We start from the raw sequence: 21,498 nt of genomic DNA on the forward strand, positions 1-21,498 counted from the left end.
ACATTTTAATCCTAGAAGTGAAAGTAAATTTTGTCCTGAAATGGGTAGTCACTTCTGGTTTTTAGCATTGGCGACTGGCAAGGTTACTTGTAAACAGTTTTTAGAATTTATCATTGACAACTTAGAAGAGAAAAACCTGGTGACTACTATTCTACTTGACTTTAGCAAGGTCTTCGACTGCCTCGGACGTAACCTGATACTAAACAAACTTCAACAACTAGGTATCAAAGGTCAAGCTTTGAGGTGGTTTAAAAGTTACCTTGAAGGACGCCAGCAAGTTGTTGAGTTAAGGCAGACACACAAGGGAACAGTAAAGAAGATCAGATCACCTCTTCTACCAACAAATAGGGGCGTTCCTCAAGGATCAGTACTGGGCCCTGTGTTATTTATTCTTTTTACCCATGACCTGCCTCAATACTTGGTAGAACACTGCACGCCCTTAATGTACGCAGATGACACAACATTGCTGCTAGCTGAAAAATCTGCAGATACCCTAGCTGTTCAATCATTAATTTCACTCAATATGACCTACCAGTACTGTCACTTCAAAGACTTAGTAGTTGATGAAAACAAAACCAAACAAGTAGCCTTTGGTAAGAAAAAGACTTAGTTGCAGCACTGCCAGAGGTGATAAGGGAGAACAATTCAACATTCCTAGGAGTCATTATTGACGATGACATGTCCTGGAACAAACACATTGATAGTATTACCACAAAAATCAACACCTCACTGTATGCCTTAAAGCGCATCAAACAGACAACCGATCAAGCTACTTAAAACATTGCCTATCACGCACTTGTAGAATCTCATATAAGATATGGCCTTGCATCCTGGGGTGGAACCTCAGCAGGAAACCTACACCGTATCCTCCTGCTACAAAAGAGAGCCATAGGAATCCTGTATTGGCTACAAGCTAGGGATAGCTGCAGAGAAGCATTCATAATGATCTGATCACTTACAGCAACATAGATGAAGTGTTATTCATGTGATACTAAGGAAAATAGTGATATTATAGTTGCTTTATAATTAGGTTAGGACTCTACTGTAGTCACTTACAGCAACAAAGATGAAGTGTTATTCATGTGATATTAAGGAAGATAGTGATATTATATTCACTTTATAATTAGGTTCGGTCTCTACTGTAGTCACTTACAGCAACAAATATGAAGTGTTATTCATGTGATACTAAGGAAGATAGTGATATTATATTCACTTTATAATTAGGTTCGGTCTCTACTGTAGTCACTTACAGCAACAAATATGAAGTGTTATTCATGTGATACTAAGGAAAATAGTGATATTATAGTTGCTTTATAATTAGGTTCGGTCTCTACTGTAGTCACTTACAGCAACAGATATGAAGTGTTATTCATGTGATATTAAGGAAGATAGTGATATTATATTAGTAGTATGGAAACGGGGGTTCTAAAGGGCCCCATACACCTGCGAGTCTGACTCGCGAGCCTGGCTCGACTCGCCTAGAAATGGACCAAATCCGTCAGTGTATGGACAATAAAGAGCCGAGCCGAGTCAAATTCAGGCGAGCCGAGCCGGATCCGCCACTGCTTGCCGTGCGGCTCGGCTCGGCTCGGCTCGAGTATCAGTTCGCCAGTGTATGGCGCATTACGGATCGGACTCGTGCTCGTGAAAAATCTGTTCATTCCGTTTTCACTACTGTAGGCCAAACGTTACGCACCACTCGTTCCGCCAAGGGTAAGGTGTTTTGTTTGTTTTGAGTTAACATGGCTGACTCCAAGTTATTTATGAGCTCTGATTTTTTAACAACATTTATTGAAGAGTATCGAAATTTGCCGATAGCATTTATTATATGGAAACGGTGGTTCTAACTCGTCCCAAAGAGGGACGAGTTCAAAGGTCACCTAACCTAACCGGTGGCGGCGGTAGACACGTGTGCGCGCAGTGCTGCGGTGCCCGAGTTACACAACGTGAGTCAGCGGTAGCACACGCGCAGTGGACGGTGACGTTCACTCGCAGTCTGGAAGTCTGGTGCGCGGTGGTTCGCACGTAACAAGACGCGAGTGGTGAGTGTATACGAAAACGTGTTAGGTGTCCGTGTACCGTATGTGAAACTGTTGTTGCTAGAGCACGTATGTGCGACCCATACGGACATCACTCATACTGTACAGAGATTGAGGCAGTGTCGGATACTAGGTAGTCCGGGTAATTCATGATTCACCAACCGGCTACATTCTAGAAGTCGACTTGGCGTATCCGAAGAATTTGCACGACTTGCACTCTGACTTGCCTCTTGCACCGGAACGTCGAGTACTGCCGGGGTCGAAAGAAGAGAAACTCCTCACCACACTGTTTGACAAAGAAAAATACGTTGTCCACTACAGGAATCTAAAACAGTATTTGTCGCTCGGCATGGAACTTAAGAAAGTCCACAGAGTCTGCCTGGCTCAAGTCCTACATCGACCTGAACACCCAGATGCGTACGCAAGCCAGGAACGAGTTTGAGAAAGATTTCTTCAAGCTCATGAATAACAGCGTTTTCGGTAAGACAATGGAAAATATTCGGAACAGAGTGGACATCCGACTGGCTACGAAAGACGAACAAGTCGACAAGTAGACTGCTCAACCCAACTTCAAGAGCAGAACGATTTTCACCGAACAGTTGGCGGCATTTCCCAACGGCACGTATCGTGGATTTCCCAACCAATTCCATGTCACTAAATTATTGAACCATTTTGTGGTGTTGCTCAGTATTCTATACGGCAAAGGATTGTCTTTGTTCCCGCATCGCGGTCTCTTCATGAACGCTTCTGTTTCAGGGTTCATTTACCCATCAACTGTGAGATTATATTTAGCTTGAAATGTCTATCGCCGCCTTTAAGATTTTCCCGTCTACTAACGAAGTAGTGTTGTAATTCTCTAAATATCCGTAATGTTTCAAATAACACACAGAGTCAAAGTCTTCATTTGCATAAACTAAGGTGGGTGCAATAACCAAACACGTGCAGTAATACATCTTGTCTACTAATGTACATTACCAAAGTTGTGAATAGATTATGCACGATCGGGAACCAGGTCCAAATAAACGTAACTGATCACGTTGTCGTTTAACAGAGCGTTATTGTTTTGATCCGTGATGGCTAGTTTGATCTGTTGCAGCTTACGTAGCCCTTGTCGCACAGACACATAGTGAGGGCACTACAGTCTCTCTGATATTTTGTAACCGTGCGGCACACCGGGATAGAACTTATACAAAACCGCCGTCTCTTGGTGTCTGTGTTGGTGCACGTCGTGGCTCACATAACTGTTTTCCACAATTTCGCAGTGTACTTCGACTATTTCTATCGGTCTTAAACTCGGCGGGTTAGTTGCTGTCACTGTTTCGCCAGCCTGACCTGTATGGTCTGCTTTAAAACCCAGTAGTGCACAAAGATTCGAGTCCATGCCAAACGTGTACGGTGACCTGAGAGTGACACGATCGCTGTTCTTTGTAATTTTGAGGTTCCCAATTTCTGTTGCAGCGACTCCATCGTCCAGTAACCGGGATCTAGAGTTACTACGTGTTCTCCCTGATCGTTCAGTGTAAAGACAACATGTGCAGTCTTTCGCAGGTTGTAGATATTGTTTTCCGAGTAGAAACCAATCAGAGCCACTTTGTATTTCACGGTCTCGTCTAAGTGGATTGGATGTTCGAAATGCAAGTTCAGAACGGAACCTTTACCGAAGAGTTTTAACACAGGCATTATTACTCTATATACTTGCTCTATATCCAAGTCCAAGTCTATATAGTTACTGTGTCTATATGTAAGCGTGCATCGCACGTATACGCTATGCTGTTTGAGAAAACACTTTCATACAGTTCTGATACCGTGTTTGCATATTGACGCTTCCAGTTTTCAAGTTGTTCGAACCTTCTATTAAACCCCCTAGTGTTTTCTTCCAGTGTAAATGAAGTTTGCTCGTTTAATCTCGAGAGGTCGTCAATTTATTTTCTGATCATTACGTCGTGTTCGTCTACAGATTTTGCAGCGTTTACGATCCGTTTGTTTTTCACGTTTACTTTGTTGTTGATAAACTTTACCTTGCTGATGAGCTCATCTGCTTTCTTTGTGTGGGTCTTTAAATCGTGATCCGTTTCCACAGTGTGTCGTAAAGTTTATAAATTTACCTCGCAACCCCTCCTGAAAGACTCCAATCTTTCGTTTATTTGCGCTTCCACGTATTGTTTGATAGTTGTTTGATCTGGTGAAGCAAAATCTTTCAACTTTTCATTTATTTGCGCTTCAACATATTGTTTGATCATCATATTATCGTCATTGGCAGATGTCAACTTTTCATTTATTCGAGCATCCACATATTGTAATACTTTGGTTTCATCACTTATCACGACTTCGTTGAATCTGTTCACTGCAAACATTATGCAAACCAAAATTTCCAAATGTATTTATCTTTCTCCAACGCGCTTTCTATATCAGTAAGACGTTTGCAACCAGACATGTATAGCCTTAACACTTCCAGGCACAAGTGTCCACATATGAGCTGGTCGTCGTAGTCTTGAATTCGATTGGTGTTGTACATCCGATTCTCTGGACCCAAGTAACGGACCAGTTCCCGCGGTGGCTGACTATCACCGTACGAGTCGAAATAGACTTTGCTGTGGCCGATCTTCATGTAACACGTCCAGTGTGTACCGTCCGAATCCAGATCGCCCAGATTGGTTATACCCCATTCGATACGATGCGGTTTGACCGGTAACGCTTCACGCATAAATACACCGCAAAAGTTGGGAATGTTCAGTCTACGAGCCCACATTTTCAAATCACTCGCTGACATCGGTTTAACGTAGTTTTTTTAAACAACGAATCGAGTTTTCCGTTTATACGTTTGCGGAGACCGTTGCCACTGGGATCTTTTTCGATGATGGAATCGAGTTCGTTGTCAATCAGGTTATTCAGCCACGGTACAAGTTGCTCTTTCAGCAACGGTGCGATTTTCCGTCTCACTAGCGGTGATACGAATTTCTTTCCGTACGGCACACTGTCCTCTACGAATCCCAACACTTCTTTCAGTAGCCCACCGTCAACGTTTTTCTCTAGCTGTCCGCACTCCAGTGACAATCGCACACCGCTATTGTTCTTTAACGCTCTCTGCACCGCCTTGTGCTGTCGATCCGTCAACATGATTGTATCACCACCGTTACCCGACAATTGATCTTTCGCAATACCAATCACGGCCGATCTGCGTTTTTTGTAAGCGATGCGCATCTTGCGCTTCTGACCCTCGGTCAGTTTTATTTTGTCTTTGTGTAATTCACTCATTCTGTAGTTCTGCAACACTCTTACTGTAAGAAATCACATTTGCTATTATTTCTGATATCATAGACGTATTATGTATCATCACATAGGACATTTCATACACGCTTTTTTGTCAGGTTTTCACTAATGTAGTCAACATGGAAAGCTATTGTCTCAAGTGTAATAGGAAAACTGCATCACTCAAACAATAATTCATACACGCTTTTTTGTCAGGTTTTCACTAATGTAGTCAACATGGGAAGCTATTGTCACAAGTGTAAGACGAAAACTGCATCGCTCAAACAACAAACAGTAAAAACTTCCAATAACAGATGGCGGTCAAAGTCGTTGTGTGGAACGTGTGGCTCGAAAAAGAGCACGTTCATAAAACTGACAGAACCTGCACCTTTAGTAGAAGCGAGGGAACTGCACAAACCGGTAATCAAAAAGTTTCCTAGACGGCGTATTGTAACTTTGGGCTTGCTGACTTGTGGACTGCCGACTTACAGAAATGACGGCTTACTGTAAAGTCAACCGAGGCTTCAAGTACATGTTGAACGTCATAGACACGTTTAGCAAGTACGCTTGGTCGGAGCCGATAAAGACAAATAGTGGCGCGGACGTGACCAGGGCTTTCGAGTCGAAACTGAAAAGAGCCGCGGATGCAGATCACAGGCCGCCCAATTTGTTGCACACGGACAAAGGCCGCGAATTTGAAAACAAAGACTTTAAGCAACTGCTGAAATGGTACAGTATAAAAATGCACACGGAAAACGAGGAAAAGAGCGCCATCGTGGAACGGTTCAATTGCGATGGAGCAGCAAGACAAAATTAAAGATTACTTTATTCGCAGCCGACACAAACAGATATCGTGCGTGTACTTGTGTCAGAGTTATGGAAAGGTAGACATGCAAGTGATTCGTAATAATGTAATCATGTTGTGCGTGTTAAAACAAAACAAACATTACACCAAAACGAATATACGACGACTTTGTTGGATCGGACAGGACGTATCGTGAATTTGAAACTTTATGAAGAAAGTGTTGGTCTCAGCCGCACGGATTTATTTCAATAGACATGAAAAGGAAACCGAATAACGGTAAATACAAGTTCATGCTTAACGACGTGATACACGCTACATCACCGTTCTATCACTGACGATGATATACGAAAATATTTTTTAAAACTACATTCCACCGTTTTTCCATTAGCGATGATATACGCAAATATTTTTTAAAACTACATTTCACCGTTTTTCCATTAGCGATGATATACGCAAATATTTTTTAAAACGACATATCACCGTTTACTGAACTGGGTCTTGTTGTTTGCAAATTTATCTGGATTACTGTAATACGCTATACATCACGTACATGTACAATATTTAGTAATTAGTAATATAGTAGTAATAGTAGTACAGTATTCATGATGTCGCCAATACGAAGCCAAACCAAAAGACGCCAATATAATATCGAAAACGTTTTGATCAAGAAAATTAAGTCTGAGCCAAACATACCACCAAATTTTCGTCAAATGTCCAACTGCGAAAGAGGCCAAACGTTTTGCTCTACAAGATGATAAATTACGCGAGGCGTTCTTGAAAGGCGAACAAGAAGTTTTGGAACAACGTAATAGGGAAGATAGAACAAACTTTATTGTCGGAAATGTAAAACTGAAAGATGTACCGAAAATTCCTCCAGCGCACGAGGTGTGTTTACCGTCCGCGAGTACGTCCAACGAGACGCAGGTATCAGAACAGAAAGAGAAACGATTGAAACAACTCAAAGCTATCACATTACAAAAACGATTGCGTAAAGATTTCGTACCATCGGCCATGAGCACACCGAGTCGTAATGTCGCGAGTGTTAATCGTGATATCACTACAACTGCATCTGACACACCGCCACTGAAGATGATGGAAGATGACGATAGACCAAATACATTGATAGACCAATCGATACAGGAATACGTGGAGGAGAAAGGACCTGATCTCGGGCCGCTGGCTCGCGAGTACCTGGCACAAGCTGGGGACAAGTGTTTGGTATATGGTACGACATGAGTGATCGTCAATTGAAAATTGGTCATTCGACTATTACAGTCAGTAAAAATGGACGATATAATGATGATAAAAGAAAATAAACGATACAGAGGTACAGTTGGTTTATGGAAACTACTGACCGACCCAGGAATAATCAGTGATGACGAATACACCAGCGAGGATCGAGACAACTACAAAGATATATTGATCGTGTCAGACGCGCTGTACCAGAGAAACGACGTCACGACACAACGACCCAAATCCAGCGTCGGTGCAAAGTGGAAGTATTTAATCAAACCGATCTGGGACGAACATAGACTCGAGCAGATACAAGTCATTTGGAGCCAGCGGCTCGGGTTTGAAACGTTACACCAACTTACCGATCAAATACAAGTACATTGGAAATTTAAAAGGTTTAATCGATAGGCTTATGTACATACAAGCGCAGGCAGCGGCCGGCAACAACAATTTCCACAACGAGAAAATGTCCGTGGTGCAGTTCATCAACGATCGCATGGAAGAACTGGTAACGAAACCCAACGGTCTCGAGTACGTCTTGAGGTGTCTCTCGGCGTTGCCTGAACACGTCATGAACGGATCCGGTCTGTTGAACGATATCATAAAAATCTACCGTTTGAACTGCACGCCCCCGGTTACAATTTCCTGGGGCCTGGAACTCGGCTCCAACAGAGATTGAAACGTAACGATCGCGGTGTGAACCCGCTTGACGAAGCCGCGCGCCACCATGACATCTGGTACAGCAAACACAAAAACAACGAAGAACAATGGGAAGCGGACAAAGTGTTACAGGACAAAGCGTTCGACCGCGTCATTGCTCCGGACGCTGATCTGTCTGAGCGGCTGTGGAGTCTGGGCACAGGCTCGGCAATGTGGGCCAAGCGTAAACTCGGTATGGGACTGGGTTACGTGTATCCCCAACTTTGATGCAGGCGTTGCAGACAAACTGTGTAGGGTGTTCCTTATACCGCGTGTCAAAATTCTCGTTGCTAAAGTACATGGGATTCACGATCATCAGTCACATCGCTCATAATGTATAGACACAAAGAGATGGTTGGACCACAGATTGACTGTCTGTAAGACATAAGGATCTAAAGACTACGTCCAACAGGCTGCAAGCACCACGCTACACGCGGCTCACCAACTTGACTCATAACGTACCGTACCGGGTAATGCAATTCGAGCGATGCACCACACGATTAGGAGAGACCGTCATGGCCATCCTGGAAGACAACGAGGGCCAGTACCGAGTGTTTCTCCCCGATCGTTATCTGCATGCACTTACAGACGATGACATAACAAAGTACAACACCAAAGACGTTGATCGCATGTCACTGAAATACTTGGACAGAGGCAAAGGAATCGAATTTGTGTAACCGTAGTAATAGTACACACGCACAAGACAAAACAAATGGTCCCGTTCGGACAGCGTAAACCGAGGTTACTCGGCGGAGGCACAATCTCTGATTACACTCAACTCTCCGATCACCGAAGAGAACCGACGGGGGTGGCTCCAAGGTTCCCACTTGCGACGTACAACGTTACGTTTAGAGATGACATATTGTCACGTCTTTAATAAATTTTTAATTTTTGTATTTGATTTCAAACTGTATTTGGTTTTCGACACCCTTGTAAAAGTTTTACGAGACGTCCCCTTGTAAAACAGGTGTATTACGTCGAAGGCTCCACTGTTGTAACTCGATATGATATCATTAGTCAGTATGTCGTCGAAATGTCTAGGCAAGTAAACTTAGCACACGTTGAAGCCACCTAAATGACGCAACATTGCCAAAATGGTCGATCCGTCCTTCGAGTCGACTTTTTCGAGTTTCTCGACTTTGTAATATTGATGAGGTATCAGATCAGAGACTCGGGCATAGTGCTCGGGTGTACAAGTGTTCAACGCGCTCACTAGACTGATCGTTGTTACGTTGGCTTACTCACAATTAGTTCGTAAGTCGACTCCTCCGACTGACTTGTACTTGGCAGTGTTATGGCGACGTGCCATGTTCGACTTAGTCGCCATTGCACCACACATGTCGCACGTCACAAACACATCACAAGCAGCAGTAGCCATTATCATGAATTGCCCGGACTACCTGGTATCCGACACTGCCTCAATCTCTGTACAGTATGAGTGATGTCCGTATGGGTCGCACATACAATGTGCTCTGGCAACAACAGTTTCACATACGGTACACGGACACCTAACACGTTTTCGTATACAGTCACCACTCTCGTCTTGTTACGTGCAAACCACCGCGCACCAGACTGCGAGTGAACGTCAACGTCCACTGCGCGTGTGCTACCGCTGACTCACACTGCGTTGTGTAACTCGGGCATCGCTGCACTGCGCGCACACGTGTCTACCGTCGCCACCGCTGCCACTGGTTAGGTTAGGTGACCTTTGAACTCGTCACTCTTTGGGACGAGTTAGAACCCCCGTTTCCATACTACTAATATAATATCACTATCTTCCTTAGTATCACATGAATAACACTTCATCGTTGTTGCTATAAGGGAACTTTGTGCCGTTTATGGGCTAAAAAGTTTTGGGTGAAGGGATTGTATGTGAATGGGTTCATTTTTATAAAAGTGGATGAACAAAAGTCCACAATGAAGAAAGGAGTGGCAGGCCATCAGTGGTGAGTGGTGAAGTTGTTGACAAAATCAACGAAACCATTAGAGAAGATCAAAATTTAAGTCTCTGAACTTTTGGAAACATTTACACAAATCTCTTTATGCACATGATAAAGTGGCTTGGTTCTCAACGTTTTGGTGATGGTGAATTAAAAGACGTTATAACTGGCTCCTGGCTAAAGGCGCAGGCGATATGAGGGCTTGAATCTTATTGGCAATTATGACTATGTAAATAAATAGAGAAAAAATGGAGTTATCAAATGTATCTAGTAAAATATGTTTGTCAGATCGTGTGTTTTTTTTTTAAATAACCAAACTGCTTTGGAATATAGCTCTTGTGTAAAAGTACTAAAAAAACCAATATTATGTTTGATGACTAATCTGCTAGAAACACTATCCAGTATAAAAGATCAGGAAAATCAATCTTGTCACGATAACTACTATGACTTACCTTTTGCAAAATGTTATCTCTCATATTACTAGAACGATATGGGTCAGCCGTGTTAAGTTATATCTGAAAAAACCATTATTGTCCAACTGTAGCACTGAGAAACAACAGCGAAACGCATCTGGCTAAGTGGTGTGACATTCATGTTTCTTTCAACCAGAACACAAGTATATGTATTCGTTTATCATGTTCATTATAGAAAATAAGCTGAACAATCAATTTTTGCTTATTGTAATTGCCTTGTAATGAGATCCAAAAAATTCATCATAATTTACTACTATCAGTTAAGAAGCACATCAATGAGTCGTAATACACAACCTTAATTACAAGACTAAAATTATTAATATAATACGTGTATAAAGAGTTAGATGAAATTTTAAATTTGATATTTCATGTCATTTCTGGATAGTCCTTCAAGTTTACATTTTTTTTTTTAATTTGTCATATAATTTTCTTGCTTGACTTAATCAACTCCAATAAGACCATAGGCAATGACTAATGTCCTTAGAAAAGTTTTACATGATTGTTAATATCACGATAACTGTAGTTTTGTGTTTGTTTCACTTTTTGTCTTTTTACAGGATGACCCTTGTATTGAAGATGGGAATAAATGTGTTGTTCCACTCAAAACCTCTGTTACAACAAATAAAACATCTAAAACCAAAGAGGAAAACATTGCAACAAATTTGGACTGTATTCCTTCAACGTCAGAATGTAAGACTAGAAATATTCCTCCTTCTTCACAAAGTCGTGTGATTGAAATAATAAATCTGGACTGCTCTGATAGTGAAGATGAAATTTTAGAAGCTGCAGGTAATGAGAAAATGAAAGAAGATGCAACCAATGATCAAGTTGTAATATCTACCAGTGAACAGATGAGTCCACCTCCATTGTCAAGTGACGAGGAAGCTTCAACTGAAGATAGTCTTTCTAACGCAGATCTTTGTATTAACAAAGACAAAGTTGAAGGAACTAATCCTTCCAGAAAATTGAATCTCTTGGAAATTGAAAATAAGCCAGAAAATGAACTTCAAAAATTAAATTTTGATGCTTTGGAGTCACCAGTTATAGATTTGACATTTACGTGTGAAATGGATAAAACATCTGATAAAAATACTAATAATATTAGTCCAAATTCGATTTCAAAAGATGTATTACCAAGAGATCAAGTTGGTCATGATGTTACTTCTAATTCGAATTTAAGCAATAGAAATGAATGCACTAAAGGGAATATTGAAGTTATTAATGAAACACATAACAGTAATGAAGAATTGGCTCTTCCTGAAAATTCTTCACCAATTATGTCGTCTCCCATTGGTCACCTCATTGATGAAATGATAAAAACAGCTGTAAACGATGCAGAAGTAGTTCACCCATTTTCTAACAAAAACACTGATGATTCAAATAAGAAAATCCCCGATAACATTGGTGAAGATTCCAATAAATTAGAAAATAGGTTTGAAAATTCAGTGGAGGACTCTTCTTTCATTAAAGATTGTGAGAAAACAAAGGAAGAAATGGACAAAACTTCTGAAAGAAAATCAAAACCCACATCAGAAGTAGATGAGGTGGTAAAAGATATTCTGAAGAGAAGGTTAAGTAGTAAATTAAGTGAGTCAAATGCATATTTGTGTTATGATAATACTGGTGCTGATGGAGATGAGTCAATGGAAGATAAAATGCATCATACACAAACTACTAATGACGATATTATAATAATTGATGATGATGATGAACTCCCGTGTTCCCAGATATTTGATTTTAAAGATGAACCAGGGATAGTTTATTCACCTATTGAAGCACATGAGGATTTGGGAGATGGCAATGATGAGGATGAAGAGCCTGATGAAGCATCTGACACTGATAGCGTTGACGAATGGTTTCAGAAGCTATCCCAGTCACAATTTGATGATAATTGTGATGATGACCTTGAAAATGACAATTGTGTTGAGAAAGATAATGATGATTGTAACACCGATAATTGTCATACAATCATGTCATCTGATGATATGAATGAGTTAAATAAAGATCTTGGTCTCTGTAGGAAACAAGAGACTGAGGTTAATGATGTAAGTAGTATAAAAAGTGACAATATTCGCATAGATGAGCATAAAATTACTGACATTAGTAAAAACTCACTAAATGAAAAAAATTTAAGTAAACAAACTTTAAAAAAAAAATCTGTAAGTGTAAAACGAAGACATTCTGAATCATCATTAGGAGATCATAAAAATAAGAGTTCTAAAAAAACTGACGATGTTTTCCTGGAAACAGATAGTCAGTTAAATGAAAAAATATTTAGAAAACATCCTTCGGGTTCAAAAAGAAAGCTACAAGATTCTTCCGAGGAAGATGAAGGCATTGAACCAATGCACACCATAACAAATTTAAAACGCCATGATATTAATACTAATGATTTTAATAAAACTAAAATTCAAGATACTAAAACTAACAAAAAAAGAGTAAAAACTAGTAGTGACTCTGAATATATATTGGGAAAGAAATCAAAAAGTAAGCCTAAGAACAAAGATTTAAAATGTAAGAACAGGCAAGAAAGGAAATTGTCCTTAGAGTCAAACTCTGAGACATCCACTACAAAAAAACATGTCAACAATGTAACTGATGAAAAAACCACTGAGTCTAATGATTTGTTGCCTCATTGGGCAACTATTAAACATACAGTTTTGAAGGAGATCGATGAAAAGGCAAACTCTTTCATAAATACTGATATACAAAAACAGTACAGATGTGAATTAGTAAATAGTACAAGAGTAGAAAATGGGCTTCAAATTGATAACAAACGACCTCAGAGTGTGTTTTGTGATGATATTGAAGCACTCATTGAAATAAACACTATTAAAAAAATTCAAAACTCTGAAGTAAGTGCTAAGTGTACAGATTTACCTCATGTAATAAGTGAATCAACAGCTACTGTGAAGGCTTCAGATCAACTGATTGAAAAAAAAACTGATTTAATGATTGAAATTACTTCAAAAACGGCAACCGCTTCCTCTACTATGCCTGATAAGCTAGGCATTGTAAGCAAAAAAATAGGAGCATCTAAAAAGAGAAAACCAGTCCAAATAGTCGATGCAAAGGCATTGCCAGTGAAAAAGAAGCAGTGGATTCATAGACCCGAAACAGAACAGAATGTGAAAGATAAGATATCAGCTAAATGTAACAAGGCAGACTATAAAGCTATAAGAAAGGAGAAGTTAAAATTTTTATCTGAATCAAAAAAGGACAAAGTAATTGTTGGTGAAAAACTCAAACCTCAAAATACAGCCAAAACCACAACAAAAGTCACCAATAAAAGTCGAAATGAGATGTTTTTAGATACCTTAGTGTCCAAAATCAGTACGCCAAATGACAACAATCAAACCTCAGTAAAAGGTTATAAAGAATCTAAGACTAGCAAATTGTCATCTTTTAAAATACCGCGTCTATCATCTAAAGTGGTTAATTCAACAAGTATTGATGATTCATCGAAAACATCTGAGATTGCAACAGTTCCTTCAGAAGCTACCAATCATCCTCCAAAACTCAATAGAGCCCCTACAAAACCAACTCAGCTGGCAAATATTCCTGAAACCTCTAGCTCAACAAATGATAACAATGGTTATCTGGTTGACCAAATATTATCAAGTACAATGTCGAATTCTACTCATAAAAACACAGAGAAGAGAATTTCTCGTGTGACTCAAAGAGCTGTGGGTGGCATAGAAAATGAAGAACCAGTATTGATGAAACCTCTCCCTGACAATTGGGAGTTTCCAGTAAATGACACGTCTTGCTTAAAACCTATTTTAAAACTAGTACCAGAGGAAAAAAAGGAAAAATCTAACACCAATAAAGTCAAGTTTAATTTCCCTGGTGATAGCGTCAGTTGCGTGTATGGTAAAATCTATGACTTTGAAATCGAAGAAGGTGCAATCCTAAAACCTGTTTCAAAACAAAGTACTGCAAAGGTGGACTTGCCTCCTCCAAGAAGAAAACCAGATGTTGCGACTGCTATTAGTACAAGCTATTTCGATGAGACAATACATTGCATTTGTAATTGGAATTGTGCCTGGTTTTCTGTAAGTACTTATTTTTATCTGCCTAGTTATGTACATAATAAATAGTAGTCAACCTGTGACATAGACTGTCTTTACATACTAGATGTTGTATTTTCCTTACTACCAGAAAGTCTAGACTGTGGATTTTCATGATTGTAATTTACAAAGTCAGGATTATATGTTTAAATTTTATGTGGCTCTACGTGTACCACTTAAAATTGTTAACAATTAGTTAGGTATACTTACGAATGATCTTGTTTATGTAGTTAAAATTGTACACAAACACTCAGTTTACAAAGACGCTTTGAAACTTGGTAGGCCTACGTGTACACGGCGCACAGCAGTCTGTGACACAATCGTTCGTCAACAGGTACGTAATCCCCATCCCTGCTCTGAAGTCAGCTTCATTTCATTTTCCGCCTAGTGCAGCGTCTGAAATCTGAGGATGTCACAGACTTGACTTATCTCAATACATTTGGAATCAATGTTCGTCTGAAGAGATCGAAAAAAGTTGGTGACGAATCTCAAAATTAAGCTGAACTCAACATTTGGATCGAATCAACCCTCCCCACCTTAGATGTGTTAAAAATTTTAGTCACATGATTTTGTGATTTGAAAAATAGGAATTTGTTTTTATTGATTTAAACTGTGAATCTGGTATGATTTGTTTATCTCAACCTAGTTTGTAATTAAGTGTTGGGTTAGTTATTTACCTGAAGAAGAGATCAGATTGCACATCTCAAAACGTAGTGTTACTGATTTTTTTTTGTATCACTGAACGATGGTAAATGTCCAAAAAAATCCTGTCCATCATACTTTTCAGAAACAAATGATTTTGTCAGTAACTAAGACTAAAATAAAATAAAAAGTTTATAAAACATAACTTTAAAAAAATTGATAGTATCTGTTGTAAAATAGATGCAACATACTGAAGAAAGTAGACTATGTTAGTTGACTAATTTTTCCTTTACTGAACAATTATTATGTTACAGGAAAAGAGCAGGTGTAAGGGTGAACCCTGCGGTATTTACTCAGGCCAGTTATATCATTTGAAAAATGATTTTGTCAGTTACGCAGACTACCGAAGAGGGATGTACCCGCTGATGTTGTATCAGCTATGGCAGTCCATATGTAAACAACATGATGTCATTCAGCACAAGTAAGCTAATGCAAAATACTGTTATTTATGCTACAGAATTGTACATAAATACTGTAATTATTTATGGAATCAATACAAAGACAATATCTGATTGGATACTGTAGAAACTAGTTACTTCAAATTCAAAGTACTTTTAGATAAAGTAAATACTTAGGCAAATCAAATATAAATGGTAATTTTCAAAATTATATTTATTGAATAATATTATACAGAAACTATACCTTCAACATTTTTCAGTGTAGTCTCCTGCATTATCTACACACTTCTGCCACCGATTTGGAAGCTTGAATATTCCCTGTTCATAAAAAGATTGAGGGCGAGTTGTTAACCAATCGCGCACGTGCTTTTCGACGTCTTCATTGTTTTCAAATCGTTTTCCTCCAAGTGATTCTTTCAGGGGCGCAATAAAAAAATAGTCACAAGGGGACAGGTCTGGACTGTAAGGAGGGTGTTCGAGAGTTTCCAAGCCCATTTCTTCCAATTTATCCCTTATCAACAATGTGGTGTGAGGCCTTGCGTTGTCATGGAGAAGGATGACATCTCTAATGGGCACACCTCGTCTTTTGTTCCGGTAACTGGTTTTTGCTGACTGTAGCACCTGGCAGTAGTAAGCCGCATTCACTGTTCGTTGATCGTGAAGAAAATCAATGAGTAGAACTCCCCTTGAGTCAACAAAAATTGTTGCAAGAACTTTTCCGGCTGAGAGACGAGTGTTGGCTTTCACTGGGCAGCCTTCATCCTTCCTTCGCCACTCCTTACTTGCCATTTTCGATTCGGGAGTGTAATGGTGGACCCACGTCTCATCACATGTGACGATGTGCCTCAAAAAATCTTCACCTTCTTCTTGAAATCGTTGCAGAAGTCTCCCAGCAATCTCCGACCTGACCTGTTTTTGATTTCCGGTCAACAACCTCGGAACCCAGCGAGCACTAATTTTTCTGAAGCCAAGGTGGTCTGTGATTGCAGACTGAACACTCCGGTAGCTGATACCAATTTCCGACGAGATTTCTTGAACAGTTAACCGGCGATCACCTTCAATAAGCTGTCGAACCGCACTAATGTTGTCATCTGTAAGACTTGGCCTTGGGCGTCGATCGTGACTTTCGTTTTCAACACGTTCTCGGCCATCCCTAAATTCTCTGGCCCACGTATACACTCGATTTTGAGACAGAGTAGTGTCCCCAAACTGTGCCTGCAAACGAGTTAAAATTTCCGAAGGCTTAACACCTTCATTTGTTAAAAATGTTATGACGATGCGTTGCGCAACAGATGGATGTACCTCTCGCTCGGTCATGGCTGTACTGAAGGCAGAACACAACGCTAGTGTGAAGCAAGCTGTTCCCCCCACTCCTATTAAGCAAAACGACAATCGCCCACAGCCGCATCACGTCCGAACGTGTTTGGTACAGTCAACAGCAAAATTACCGTTTATATTTGATTTGCCCTCGTATAATGTTTATTTTTTTTAATGTTCTTGTAATATACAAAAATGTTCCAAAAAATTAATTAAAATAAATTAATGTTCCAATTAAATCTTACACACTTTTTTCTCAAAAAAACTCTAAATTTGCTTAGAAAAAGATTTATTACAGTTAGACAATTAATTGCTAATTTCGATCCTAGAAATCTAAAATAATAATCAAATAGGAAAAAGGTTGCATTATTAATTTGTTGTGGCACAAAATACTCGTAATTTCATTAATTCCAATGTCATCAAATTGTTTTTCACTCTGATGCAGGATGTTTAACCACTCTAATACTCTGTTTGAAATCCTGTTCAATTATTTCAATACCTCATATTTGACTCTCCTTTTTCTTCAAATGTTTTGAAAAAGTTATATCATTGTACTACATGTTAAAATACTTATAATACCACGTGTTGTGTAACATGCTACGCTGAGGTTCCATACAAAATTTCAAACTTATAGTTCATTTTATTCTTGAGATGTGCTGCAGACAGATAGACAGACAAACTATCAGTCAGAATAGAAATTTGTACAGCCTCCGGCAGATTGAAATTGTACCAACCTACATAGTGATGAGATTCAGTTAAGCTCATCCACATTCCATAGTTGGGCACGCACCATCACTCATTCTTGTCTATGTCGAAATGAAGTTTCATGCAGAGTTTAAAATCTACAGGCGACCTCTTTCTAGAGTTATCATGCTTCGTGATACACTTACATTTTTATTCACAAGTTAGGTTTCATAGCAGTGTTTAAATAATAAACATTCTGTTGAACTAGGTTAGATATTACAACGCAAGAGTGCATCGAAATCAATCTTGTCACTAACTTGTCCAATTATTTGTCCAAAAATTGACTTTCCACTCTTATTATTTTTAATTTTATTCTTTGAATAAAAGTCTGATACATTAGTTATATGATTGTACTCAGTTTGTTTAGTATTTATTCTGTTATTTTCTTGTTGCCATCGTGTTTACCCACAAGATAAATGTACAAATATTCACTAACACTTGGCCAAATCTCGCATGCACCATCACCAAAATCTCTGTTTTACCTATATAAAAGAGAAGCTCCATACAAAATTGTAAGTCTATGGATCAGTTAGTTCTCAACACATCGTGCGGACAGACAGACAGAAATGAAATTTGTCCAACACGTTGAGTGAAGTTTTCGCTAACGCTAAGCCAAAATGTCACAGTTGTTAAAAAAACCTTGTTTTTTAGTCTTGTTATTTCTTGTACCAAACATTCTTTTATTTTTAAAATAATCGTATTGTATATTATATACATTTCTCTCTTATCTAAAACTAATTAATTATACTGTTATATGTCTATTAAAATTTTCACATTTATTGGTGTATCCATTAAAAAATACTATGTTTTCATTTTCTGTTTAAATTTTTGTTAAGATGCCTGCAATAAGTTGTGAGATTATAACATAAAGAAGTTCTATGTTTATAATGCTTGATTTAATTCTACTCGTTAGAATACCATCATCACACTACATTTTTTATTTGGAAACATTATGGTTTTAAATTCTCCTTGTCACCAACATGATAACATTTAATCTAAGTCTAAGTCCGGTCTGTTGCAACTACATAGAATGCTTATCGTTGTGATAAGTAAGTTCCAGTTGTGCTGATAAATAAAACTATAGGCTAAAATATGTTACAAACTACTATAAGCCTGTAACACTGTGACCCTTATAATTTTTTGGAGTCTTTTGATTGCAGAACTTTTTTTGGCTCCACTCTTACAACTAAGAGCTCAAGGTAAGTTTTTTCAGTCCAGTTGTATCCCAGTTTTGAGATAGTCCGGCAAGAAATGTATCTTGTCACTGTCATTTTCCAATAGAAAATCTAGTCACTCAGTTATGGTTTAAGAGCCCTGGAAGACACGATGATTCATCTAAATTGGCCTAGATGCTTTACCATCCCAACTAACCACCTGGCACCTGCCGTCAAGATAGGATTTAATAACCCTAAGTGCACCACCTTCCAGCCCTTAGCAAGCCAGTTTCTTGAGCAAAGTTTGTGAGAAACACAATGGAAGGCATGTGATAAATCACACAGTAAAACAGAAGCGGATTTTTTAACTTTGAAAGATCTTAGGGCAATTTCCAAAATATGTCCCACAGCAGAAACAGTAGACAAACCTCTGTGAAAACCAATTGCTCCAACATTACAGATTCAAAAATCTTAGACATTACAGGAATTAGACTATAGTTAGATAAATAATCTTGAGAGCCTTTCTTCTATGTAGGCACTGTTTTAGAAGCTCATAGAAAGCAAACCAAAAGTAAATTTTGTGTTTGTCTAAAATTGCTGTACTATAAATAAAATCCCTATGACGCCGGAATTACGGATAAAATTTTAAATATCCAGAAATGCCAAACTTGGAAGATTTTTGAAAATGTTTTATACTGTGACAAAATTTTGCATTCTAGTAAGTATATTCCATCGATTCAAATTGATATATTCTTGTGCTAATCCTTGACTGCAACTATAAGAGTCCAAAATAGAAGTAACAACTTTACTATCATTGTAGGATTTTAGACATGGCTATGTGTACTATAATCTTTGACCATGGATGGCATCAAGACATACTGAACTAAGACTCTGAAAGTATTTTAATAATATTTGAAAGAAGTAAATAATATCTCAAAAACTGTAAAGGTCTGAAATTACATCTGGAAATTTGGATTTTCACTCTATTTCTTAAACCGTAAGTGGGAAAGCAATTCAGTAATAACCACTTTTTGGCTAGGTAGACTTTTTAGGCCCATGTATTTACATATTTTTTTGGCCAGGGCACCACAACAAACTGAACTATGACATAGGAAGTGTACTAATACTTCGATAGCTGTGTAAGTACTGTGTAGAAACATGGTGCTGTACTTGTAATAGTAATGGCTGAAACGAAGTATATTGTACTTTAATCTTTACACCAGAAGTGGAAATGGCCACTACAGTATTTTATGTTTGTAAGTTTTATAGACCCACATAATTATGTATTCTTGATCACGAAAACAAGACACTTAACTGTCAAACTTGTTTGTTTTTATACATCCGATAATGTCTAATTTATACAAGTAATCCCATTAATGTAAGTCAATCAAATTTTGAGAATAAAACCACTGTTGGTGGCACCTCTTACGTATTTTATATTGCTTGTAGAAACATACATACACATTTAGATTGGCCTTATACTTTAACCCTGCAACTGGCTTTAAGCGATTATCGACGCATTAACTACAGTTTCAAAATGGCACTAAGCTATTTTCGACGCATTAACTATGTCGTAATATGATCTCTCACAGCAAGTCTATTTTTACTTTGTTTGAAGTAAAACATACGTAAATCTAAAGATAAAGATTGAAGGTTTCATATTATATCATAAAACGCTCTATAGTTAAGTTAAATCTTTCATTATATAAATTCTAAACTTAGATGTTCACATTTCCGATTGCCATTTGTTTGCGTAATTTCCGAACACGCTAAAATTACCGTATGTTTGTAAAAATTCCCTATCGTGAGTTTACGTTCTACACGATCGTAAGTGTCGTCATTGAAAACAGTGTATTCTTGGCTTTCAGAAACATCTTTTCAATAGCCAGTAGAAAAATAAATGTTTATAAAATAAACGTTTGAAAAGCTCGTGTTTTGTAAAATCCCAAAATGCCTAATGCGTCGAAATAGCTTCATTAAATTTTGTTATTTTTGTTACTTTATCGTTGTCTGGAAATAGTGAAAATCATATCAAAACAAAGAAGAAGAATTGCTCTAAGCAACAGTATAATAGACAACGAAGACTATGAACTAGAATTTTATTTTTGTACTATTGCGCAATCACCGACTCAGCCAGTAGAGAAGAACAACGCATCGCATGGTTGCCGTGTTGATTTCTTTGTTGTTATTACGTCATTGCCGGTATTAGTGTATTGCTTGCTATTTATTTGGATATTTTATACTTTTCGTTATTTAGTGTGTATAAATAAAAGTTTGTTTGTTGTTTTTTTTTTAATTAGTGAAGTGAAAAATGTAGAGGTTAGGTTAAGTTTTAGCGAATAGGTTGGATTTTTGTGAAACTGAAAATAAGCCTATGTTCACATAGGTTCAGTGTTTTATTATTTTGTAGACAATTTAATTTTAATTAAAATAAAATTTTGATTTAAATTTATGCAAAGGTATTTATTATAAAAGTAAAAAAAAAAATTTTTACTTTTTCTGAAGGAATTAACGTTTTATTTCTATGTCCATTGCTTGTTTTATTTTTTTAACAAAAAAATAATAGAGATAAAAATACATTGTTGTACATTTTTGTAAACTTCAATAAACGTTCTATCTTTATAAATAATATTTGGATGAAAAGAAAATTGTTAGCTAAAAAAGTTAGGCATTTA

The 21,498-nt window shown here is 38.1% G+C and overlaps 1 protein-coding gene across 3 annotated transcripts in view; it reads left to right on the top strand.

Moving 5' to 3' along the window:
* Positions 1-21,498, top strand: part of LOC124353514 — an 86,957-nt gene that overhangs the window by 12,243 nt on the left and 53,216 nt on the right. For 2 of the 3 annotated variants that reach the window (XM_046803384.1, XM_046803382.1), the window contains exons 4-6: positions 10,996-14,493; positions 15,465-15,631; positions 18,830-18,868. In XM_046803384.1, the coding sequence (XP_046659340.1) occupies positions 10,996-14,493; positions 15,465-15,631; positions 18,830-18,868 (3,704 nt within the window). The remainder of the gene's footprint in view (positions 1-10,995; positions 14,494-15,464; positions 15,632-18,829; positions 18,869-21,498) is intronic. The other variant, XM_046803383.1, reaches the window with a different exon arrangement.

Source organism: Homalodisca vitripennis, chromosome 2 (genome assembly GCF_021130785.1).
Source record: "Homalodisca vitripennis isolate AUS2020 chromosome 2, UT_GWSS_2.1, whole genome shotgun sequence".
NCBI lineage: Eukaryota > Metazoa > Arthropoda > Insecta > Hemiptera > Cicadellidae > Homalodisca > Homalodisca vitripennis.